General features: G+C 51.2%; 1 protein-coding gene across 17 annotated transcripts in view; it reads right to left on the reverse strand.

Moving 5' to 3' along the window:
• Positions 1-7,988, reverse strand: part of CPEB1 (cytoplasmic polyadenylation element binding protein 1) — a 74,328-nt gene extending 66,340 nt beyond the window's left edge. For 2 of the 17 annotated variants that reach the window (XM_065559660.1, XM_005280963.5), the window contains exon 1: positions 7,803-7,988. In XM_065559660.1, coding sequence (XP_065415732.1) covers positions 7,803-7,817 — 15 coding nt within the window. In that variant the 5' untranslated portion in view covers positions 7,818-7,988. Of the gene's footprint in view, positions 1-6,631; positions 6,925-7,669; positions 7,734-7,802 lie in introns of those variants that run through there. The other 15 variants (XM_065559671.1, XM_065559665.1, XM_065559659.1 and 12 more) reach the window with 11 other exon arrangements.
• Between the last annotated feature and the right edge of the window lie 2,760 nt (positions 7,989-10,748).

Below are 10,748 nucleotides of genomic sequence, written 5' to 3' on the forward strand. Positions count from 1 at the left end.
ATCACAGTAAGGACAAGAGCACTACATTCCTGGAAACAGTGCATCAATCTAATTCCTGCAGGATCTGGCACTGTAGCATTGAAGTTTCCATTAATGCTTACTGGAAACTGAGTGTTGGTGTTGAGACCCAGTTAAGGGAATACAAACAAATTAATGAGAACCACATACCTGCTCAGATGTGAGAGCAGCCTGAACTTCAAGATTTTAGTAAGATTTTATGGATGCCAGCTTTGCATACTGTTCTTCCCCTCCAAAACCAGCTGCTGCCATTTTGGTGTTAACAGGAACTACATTGGGTTATGCCTCTCCTAGCAACCCAGGCTCATTAGTGTTCACAAGCAAACACCACATCTATACAAATTGTGGAATGATGTGCACAGCACATTCCTGACAGCATCAATATTGTCATGCTAGTGCACAGACAGAAGGAAGAGCCATGCTGGCTTCAGCTGCTCTGGTTTCAAACAAGTTAATTCTTGCCAAATGCAGGGAGCAGAGTGCACAATAAAGTGACTGGCCCTGCAAAAAGCAATTAATACTAGCCCTTTTAACCTAGTTACAGTCAGTAAGCAGCAGTCTGACCCAGTTCTCACTTTCCCTGTACTCAGGAGTCCTGAAGTTTCCACAGCTCCAGTAACATGACTAAGTAGTCACCTAAGCACTGTGCATCATAGGCCAGGTCTATACTACAGACCTATATTTGTATAACTACATGCTTGGGGGAGGAGAGGATAAAAAATCCACATCCCTGAGCCATGTAGTTCTACTGACCTACTGAACCCTGGGGTAGCCAGTGCTATGCTGACAGGAGAGATTCTCCTACCACCTCCACAGGAGATGGATTAGCTCCAGCATAGGATTAGCTTCACTTAAACAGTGCAGCTGTGCCCAGGCAGCATTTTACGTGCAGACCTGTCCATAGTCTTCCTGTTTCCCCATTTCCTCACTACCTCTTTCTTCATATAGTACAGGACAGGGCAACCTGTCCTTCTCCATCTGGCTAACATTTCCCTTTCACCCCAACTATCTTGACCTACCTCTCAGGATATCATACTAGTTTGTGATGACCAATTAGGTGGCCCAAAGGGTTGAGAGAGAATTTGTTGTGGAGCACATGCTATGTATGCTGTCGTACAGCTTCAGACAAAGTCAACTGTCAGGGACCTGGTTAGAACATAGGAACACTGACAAATCACAAGCCCAATGATTGTTCCAGTCAAGTGGAACAAATTATGATTATAATGTTCCCAAATAACATTAAGTCCAAAACCTTCATACTGTGGAAACATGGGTAAGGCATGCTGTGGCATCATTATACTGCAAAATGGGACTAACTACTGTGCAATTTAGACAACCCTCCCCTTTCCCCTCATATGGAGGATTCTGTAGTGTAGACAGGACCCAAGCAAGACCATCTGCCTTAACTATCTTTAAGCCAGGGTGTCAGTACCCATGGGCCAGAGCCTGCCCAGCTGATTTCTCTGGGGTATAATAGTAGGACACTGCACTGTCAAGATTAGCTACTGCACTAAATTTTAGCAAACAGAATGGAGAGGGGTGAGGCAGAAGCCCAGGAATTGCTGCAAGAAAGGCAATACAGAACAGGGAAAGTGAGCAGACAGGAGGCTGGAGAAGGAAGAGATATAGGGCAGAAACAGTGGCTGAAGAGCAGGATAGTGGAGGGAGAGTGGGAAAGTAGAATATTAAATATTAACAAAGGCCAGACTCCACCCTTGATCTTTATGAAGATTTCCCATGGACATTAGTGGGGGCTCTGTTGTGGGTGGAGGGGGTTTGGACTCCCACATTCATGCCCAAGCCCAAACCATAACTAAGCTGAATTTGCTCCATCATGTGACATAACTGTCTTAAATAGCTCTGCCTAACAATGCTCAATACCATTTCCCAGGCCAGCAGAGGCAGCACAGAAGATTAATATATCACAGGGAGGATATACTCTATTGCATAGTTCAATCTTGTCTATACTAGCAAGGAAGCCATGTTAAACAGTTCCTGCTAGCAAGATGCTGAACCATTCTGGCAATTACTGATTTATTGAGATTAGAGTTGCCTATCCACAGCAGCTCTGAAAGACCTCTGTAGGCCAGCCTGAGACCAGGCTCAACCTAGCTGGGCATAACAGATCTGAATGTTTTGTTTGATGGAAACTTACAATACTCTATTTAACATTTCTCAGGATTTTTTATTTTGAGACTCAGGATTCCCTTGATACATATATCTAAGATACCCAATAAGAACTTTGGACTACAGGTCCCTCTGAAAGGAAATGCAAGGAGTTGTGACATGGCTTCAGAAGAGCCAAATGCAGGAAAACTGGATTAGTAAATCCTGTGGCACCTTTGAGACTAACAGAAGTACTGGGAGCATAAGCTTTCGTGGGTAAGAACCTCACTTCTTCAGATGCAAGAAGTGAGGTTCTTACCCACGAAAGCTTATGCTCCCAGTACTTCTGTTAGTCTCAAAGGTGCCACAGGACCCTCTGTTGCGTTTTACAGATTCAGACTAACACGGCTACCCCTCTGATACTGGATTAGTAAAATAACTAGTGATGGGGAGCAGAACAGATTAGGAAAAGGAAACAAAAATTCCAATGGTACCTATTTAAGAGAAGTCCACAATGGCATCTAAGTTGAAAGACACGAGAGATCATGGCCGGTATAACCCAGGGCAGTGGCTCATCCTTTCCAGACTACTGTACCCCTTTCAGGAGTTGGGGTATGCAAGACGAATCAAAATTTCACCTCACTTTGAAATTAAGTGTATACAAAAATCAGACAAATACAAGAGTCACAGCACACAATTACTGACAAATTGCTTCCTTTCTCATTTTACTATATTATAAAATAAATCAATTGGAATATAAATACTGTACTTACATTTCAGTGCATAGTATCTAGAGCAGTATAAACAAGTCACTGGTTGTATAAAATTTTAGTTTGTACTGACTTTGCTAGTGCTTTTCATGTGGCCTGTTATAAAACTATGCAAATATCTAGATGATTTGATGCATCCCCTGGAAGACCTCTACATACCACTGGTTGAGAACTATTGGCTCATGGTATATCTACGCTAGAGAGGCCACAGCAGCAGCTGTTCCATGGCAGCTTAGATGCTTACTACTGCCGTAAAGTTACCTCAGAGACGCAGCTAGGCCAGTGGAAGAACTCCATCAGCCCAGCAGCAAAGAGGAGGCAGTTCTAAGAGCTGCTGCCCATTGGAGCCAAGTGAAGTTGGGGCTTATGGATCTCCCTTCCCCCTCCCCCCATGGCTTTTGGCTGACTACACAGTCAGCTTAACTCAGGGGTGGGCAAACTTTTTGGGCCAAGGGCCACATTGGGGTTGTAAAACTGTATGGAGGGCCAGGTAGGGAAGGCCTCCCCAAACAGCCTGGCCCCTGCCCCCTCTCTGACCCCTCCCACTTCCCACCCCCTGACTGCCCCCCCTCAGAACCCCCAACCTATCCAATGCCCCCTGCTCCTTGTCCCCTGACTGCCCCTTCCTGGGACCCCTTGCCCCTTATCCAACCCTCCCCAGGACCCCACCCCCTATCCAACCCCCCCCACCCCAGAACCTCCACCCCATCCAACCATCCCCTGCTCCTTGACTGCCCCCTGGAACCCCCCAACCCCTTAACCCAACCCCCTTACCACGCTGCTCAGAGCAACATGTCTGGCAGCCGTGCCACTTGGCTGGAGCCAGACACTGCCGCTCTGCCCTGCAGGAGCATGCAACCTTGCTGTGCAGAGTGCTGCCCACATGGCAGCGTGGCTGCAGGAGATGTTGACAGTGGGGGAGGGGCCCGGAGGTTAGCCTCCCTGGCCAGAAGCTCAAGGGTTGGGCAGGATAGTCCCATGGGCCGGATGTAGCCTGCAGGTCATAGTTTGCCCACCTCTGGCTTAACTACATCTCAGGGTGAATTTCATATCCCTGAGCAACACCACTACATTGACCTAATTTGGGAGAGTGCCCAGCCCTCAGCTGTGGCAGCAAAGAGGAGGCAGTTCTAAGAGCTGCTGCCCATTGGAGCCAAGTGAAGCTGGGGCTTATGGAGTTCCCCCTCATGGCCTTTGGCCCTGACTACACTACAGCCACTGCAGTAGGATAGCCACAGTGCACTGTAGTGCTGAAACTTCCTACAGCAATGGAAGGTGTTCTTCCATTACTGTGGTAGCATTCCAAGCATAAACAAGACAACTGTGCCAGTTTAAACCCCATCTATGTGGAGGGTTAATCCTATTGGCATAGGACAAGTAATCCACCTCCCCAAGAGGCAGTAGCTAGGTCAATAGAGTTTTTTCACTGACCTAGAGCAGTCTAGGCCAGGGTTAGGTCAGTTTAACTGATCAGGCTTGTTGGTAATCTACAGCAGTAGCTAGGTCAACAGAATTCTTCCATTGACCGAGCTATGTCTATACCAGGTGTTAGGTTGGCACAGCTCCGGTGCCATTCACACCTCTGAGGGCCATGCTACAACAAAAACAACAAGGAGTCTGGTGGCACCTTAAAGACTAACAGATTTATTTGGGCATAAGCTTTCGTGAGTAAAAACCTCACTTCTTCGGATGCAACTTCGGAAGTGAGGTTTTTACTCACGAAAGCTTATGCCCAAATAAATCTGTTAATCTTTAAGGTGCCACCAGACTCCTTGTTTTTGTAGATACAGACTAACACGGCTACCCCCTGATACTATGCTACAACAACTTAGTTTTTAAATACAAGACCAGGCCTTAGTCTGGGAGTCTCTCCAGCTGCTGCAGCAAGCATCTGACCCCACCCCTCAATCTGACCCTGGACTAACAGTTTTGATTATCTAATTCAACAGTGTTCTTTGGGGGAGAGAAGATAAACACCCATGGCTATTGTTAAACACTACATTATGGCATTACAGCACTTCGGACATAATTCCCAATATCATTTAATGCTTTAAGTTACCCACTTTCTTATCTAAGACAAATAAGCAATGCTATAATTAGAGCACTATATTGCATCACCAGAGCCACTCAGCTAGTCAGACGGTCAATGGAGTTGAGGGGCACCATGGTCATGGCCCAACCACTTTTTGGATAGAACAAATCTGAGTGACTGCTAACCCCATGCACCAGGTTGCCATGCCACTCAGACTGTAGAGCAGTGGCTCTCAACCAGGGGCCCAGGGCCCCCTGGGGGGCTGTGAGTAGGTTTCAGAAAATAAATCAGAAAGCAGGACAGGTGTTAGACTCGCTGGGGCCCAAGGTAGAAAGCTGAAGCCCAATCCTTGCTGCTTGTGGCTGAAACCCAAGCACAAGCAACTTCGCTTTGCAGGGCCCTGGGCAATTGCCCTGCTTGCTACCCCCTGCCCTAATGCCAGCCCTGGCTTTTAATCTAATGGACATGCAGGAAAAGTGTTGTGGCACAAGTGGGCCATGGAGTTTTTACAGCACTTGGGGGGGCTTAGAAAGGTTGAGACCACCTGGTGTAGGGGTTCATGGGTCAAAGGAGTCAGGCTGCTGTTGGGGGCAGCTGAATGGTAAAGAGGGAGACAGATTTGCCCCCCACCTTTAAATGGGGCTCCACAGTCCCTAGGTGTGGGGAAAAGGTCGCACAACTGTCTTCCGTTTTAAGCACAGGTATTTCCATCTCCAGGGGCAAGGATCTGGTTCTTTACACAAGCTCTAAAGTCAGAAGAGCATAGAATAGCTTTCACTATGAAATGTGAAGGATTGAGGACCCATATCCTCTGTGTACTTCTCCAAATCTCAGTCTGGATACACACCTTCTAGCCAGCAATCATTACAGGAAAACAAATCCTGAGAGGTCTGCTTGCAGGTTTCCCTGGTGACATCCTAGCCACATGTGCCCTAATAGGCAGCAGCAACTATGGCAGACAAACTAGCCAGGGTTTTATCTGACAACTTCTTACAGCATGCAGACCTTTCTTCCTAAGGGATTTAGTGTTTTCTTCACAAGCCCCCAATGTTCGGATTGAGCTGTACCTTTGAAGAGCGGTTCTGTACAATCTGAGTCTCTAAAGGTTAGCTAGGAAAAATACCAGGCAGTGAAGCACCAAGTGCTAGTCTCCTTGCTCACAATAGGACAAGATAAGGGAAAGGAGTAGGGCTTCAGCCCAAGCCTGAAGGGGGGGCTGGCAGAAATCATAGCAAAGTAAGGTACACTACAGAAGAGATCTGAGCCCAAGTGCTTATGCCAATTTCTTACCATAAATAGTTAATTCAAACTTTGGTTTTCCAACCCCCTTTCCTGTCAGTCCAAGCAGAGCGCTGTGCTCACTCCCCCGGCTCCTTCCTCTCACTCCCCTACCCCAGAGCAGCAGCAGGTGCGGCAGCACGGAACCGCGGCTCACGCTGGACCAGCCTTCCCCGCCGAGAGCGGTGCCTCTGGGCTCCCCCGCCCCACGCTGACAGCTGCTCTCACCCGAGAAGCTGGAAACAGTGCGAGCCCAGGGCCTCTGCGCCATACCGAGCAGCGCCCGGCAGGGGTGACTGACCCGCTGCCGACCCGGCCCAGCGCCCTTCCCAGCCGCGGGTGGGGGAGGCACAGAGAGCGCCCCACTGGTAGCCCGGACTCCCCCTGCCCCTCTCCGCCCCGCCGGCAGTGAGAGCCCCTCACCCACCGCGGACAGATCCGCAGGGAGCGGCTGGAACCCTCCCCTCAGCAGCGCCGGGGCCTCAGGCCGGGGCGCCCTCGGGGCACAGCGATGACCAAGCATCCTCCGGCGGGGGTCGCCCTGCGGCCCCGACCGGCCCTCACCTGGCGGGCTCGCCCTCCTGCCGCTGCCAACAGGTGCCGCTGCCCCGGCCGGGCTGGGCGTGTCTGCGCCCGGCGGCTCCGCCGCGGCTGCTGCTCCGGGCTCCTCAGCGAACGTGTGAAACCACGTGAGGGGGCGGCCCGGCTGGCGCTGCGGGGACCGGCCCTTAAAGGGGCCGAGCGCGGAGCGCCCCGCCAGGACCCCGCCCCACCGCTTCGGGCAGTTAGCGCCGTCCAGCTCCCCAGCCGGCGCCGGGACACCTTAGCCAGGAACCCGCACCTCACCCACTCACCGCCCCGGAGCCGCCAGCCCCTGCGAACTCCCCAGCTGGAGCGGGCAGGGCAGGGCGGCAGGCTTCTACCCTCCCAGACACGCAGCCGGGTCCCACAGCCCGTGCACGGGGGCCGAGGTCGCGCAGGCCACGCCAGCAGCACAGCCGAGAGGGGAGCCCGGGGTACTGGACGCTGCGCAGCGAGGGTGGAAGCCCACACGCACTCTACCGGCCCCAGCACCAGAGCTCGCAGCTGGGCTGCAGGAGGGGCAAAAGGGCGGGTCTCAATGCCCGGCGAGCCGCTGACGCCGGCACCTGCTGGCCATTGCACCCTACGCCCCCTGCTCCAGGCCGGCCGCAGAAACTTCCGCAGAGCGAGAGCGGCAAACTGGCGCGGTCAGAGCCCAGCAGGTCTGGCTGCGCCACTGGTGCCCTGAACCCTCCCCGCGGGCCGCAGCGCCCCGAGACCTGCCCCTGCTGGCCGGCCTGTCCCCGCGCCAGGCACGAGCCACCCACCGCGAGCCAGGGGGGCTGGGCAGGGCTCAGACACAGCACACGGGGGGGTGATGTCTGCCCCCCACCCCGACGGAGCCCCCCGCTAGAGCAGCAGCCGCCCCCACCCTTCTACCTACCACCAACACTTCGTCACGAGGAGTCCCGCCCCTCCCCTCCCGCCCGCGAAAGCCAACACGCGGTTCCGCGCCGGCCAGCACGTGCCGCCCCGCCCCCCGGGCTCGGCGGGGGGGAGGGGCGCGGCGGTCTCACCAGAGGGAAGGCCATGGGGCTGGGCAGGCAGGGTCGCTGCGGGGCGGGTGGAGCTGGCTGGTCTCTCGCACCAGCAGCAACGGGCGCTGCTTGGCCCCGGAGGGTTTTATAGCCGCCCGCGCAGGCGGCGCCCGCTTCCCGGGGCCCAGGGGGCGTCGTCAAAGGGCGGGGCCGGCCGGCCCGCCCACACCCGTCGCGCCCGCCGCGGGGCCCCAGCCCCGGGGAGTTTGCAGATTCTCCCCAAGGACAGTTAAAGGGAGCGCCGCGCGTTCTCGGGGCTGGCTAGGCAGCTGCGCAGCGGTGGAGCCAAGACTCCTGGCTTCTGCCTTGGCTCCAGGAGAGCAGGGGGACCTAGTGGTTGGGGGGGGGCTAGGAGCTCGGACTCCTGGGTTCTGTCCCTGGCTCTGGGAGAGGAGGGGAGTAATGTCTAGTGGTTGGGGCTGTGAGCTCAGATTCCTGGTCTCTGTCCCAGGTCAGGGAGGGGAGTTATTGGTTAAAATAAGGGACCCGGGACTCAGGACTCCTGGGTTCTGTGCCAGCTCCAGAGGGGGTTGGGAGCCAGGACTTCTGTAATCCATTCCCTATCACCCCTCACTGTTCTTTGCTCTTCACACCATGGCCTGGGGTATGTGTGCAGTCAGATGGGAAGGCTGAATGAGGCTTTGGGTACTCATGAAGTATCAGGATTGCTAGGAATTTGCATGTATGGCTTAGAACTCCAAGCACAGCTTCACAGGGCCATTTTGGCAGGGGCCCCCCACCTAATTTTATTTCAATAAAATGCAGCCAAGTTGCAATGACCCTCACTCATCTTTCACATGACAGTGAAGCCTGCAGAGATGCCAGGTTCCAGAGGGAAATCCCCCTGAACCAATGGGCAGGCAGGAGAATTCTGGATGGATCCATAGCAGGATTCAGCCATCAGTGACTATGGGCTTGTCTTCACATACAGTGCTACAGTTGTGCAACTGCACCAGTGCAGCTGTAGCACTTTAGTGCAGATGCTACTATGCAGATGGGAGCACTTCTCCCATCAGCATGGTTAATCCACCTCCCTGGGAGGCGGTAGCTCTCCCGTTGACATAGCACTGTCTACACAAAGGGTTAGGTCAGTACAACTATGTCAGTCATGGGTGTGGATTTTTCACACGCCCAAGCAACGTAGTTGTATCGATATAGGTGTGTAGTGTAGAGTGGCCTCTAAAATATATTTTTAAGTTTAAGGAAAATGACCAGTTAAGTGTTCAAAGTCCAACCTAGGCACATCTAGCAAGCATTGACTTCAATCCCCTAATCCTCCAAAGCCTTAAGCACAAAAGTAACTTTACAAACCCATTGGGGATAGTCGTGCTTCAAATTACTCTGAGGGTCTGGATCTCAGCTGGAATAGACTTCACTGGAGCTAATGCCAATTCACACCAGCTGAGAGTCTGGCACCATGTTAATAAATCCACAGGATTGGGGCCCAGGTTATAATACTATTGTGTCTGTCCATTGACTGTGTTAGTTAACTGACTATTCTTGTCTGGTTTGTTGAAAATATTTTTTTATTTGGTTTTGATTGTTTGGGCCTTTCTGGAGATGCCTAATATAACCTACTATTTAACTGTAAGTACACTGGCTGGTTTTAGCCCTTTTCTTTAAAATTTCTTATCACTGCTAACACTGGTGGTAGTAACATCAAGAACAGTATAGACAGGCATTTTAAGCACCATGCTATTCAACTCAGCTAGGAGCATATCTGCATAATATGCTGCTTAAAAAGCCATTGGTACCCTAGCATTCCTAGTTTTGCTACAACCACTAGCAAATTTTAGGAAAAAATTCTTAGTATGAACAAAATGTGTCTGAAATGAGAATGGTATAGGTAGGGGTCAGATTGGGGAGAAAAACAGGTGCTTTTCCAAGCTCTGCCCATAAAATGAACTCTGCCCACATGAGATGCTGCTAATTGTAGTTTGTGCAGATGTTCAAATTACAGTTATGCTGCAGGCTGTCTGGTCTCCATGCACTCCTCCTCACTGGGATCCAAGAACACCATCTTGGGCTCAGTGAGGCAGGTATACCCTGGCCCACTCGGCTTCTTGACCTTGGTTTCCCCATAGGTGAGGGGGCGTGAGCTGTCATTCAGAGGAGGTTGTGCAGATCTTCATACTATCATCCTGCGTCTCCTTTCTGCCATGCCTTAATGAGTGGTGAAATAGTCCACAATGTTGACATTCAACATATATTACTAGGTGTATGAGTTAGCCACCAGTGAAATGAAAGAGGCAGTTCACATCTCTCAGAGCAATTTGTGGTTCCCCAGGCAGACTTCGCCACATCAGTTTCATTTGGTTCAGGTTTTCAAGGCTCTCAGCAACCTGATCAGCTAGAGATGTGGGGGAATTTGGGGAGGTTAGGCAGAGGGCAATGAAGACTTCTTAGATTCTGGAAAGCAAGAACTTAAGGCATCACGAACATGTATGCCACACTGCCACATACTGGCTCAAAGGAGAAATCTATGCCCATTAGATTTAAGGGCAGTAAGAGAGTTTTTAAACGTATTAGGAACAAAAAGAATCCTGACAATGGTATTGGTCCATTACTAGCTGGAAATGGTGAAATTATCAATAATAATAATGCAGAAAAGGCAGAAGTATTCAATAATATTTCTGCTCAGTATTTGGGGAAAAGGCATGACATAGTCATGTCCTATGATGATGATGAAACACTTTCCACTCCAGTAGTAACTCAGGAGGATGTTAAACAGCAGCTACCAGTGTTGGACATTTTTAAATCGGGAGGTCTGGCTAATTTGCATTGGAGAGTTTTAAAAGAGCTGGCTCAGCAGCGGTACCATTAATGTTGATTTTCAATAACTCTTGGAATACTGGGGAAGTTACAGAAAACTGGAAGAAAGCCAATATACCAGTATTTAAAAAGGGTAAATGGGACAACATGTAT

This window comes from Chrysemys picta, chromosome 10 (assembly GCF_011386835.1).
Source record: "Chrysemys picta bellii isolate R12L10 chromosome 10, ASM1138683v2, whole genome shotgun sequence".
Taxonomy (NCBI): domain Eukaryota; kingdom Metazoa; phylum Chordata; order Testudines; family Emydidae; genus Chrysemys; species Chrysemys picta.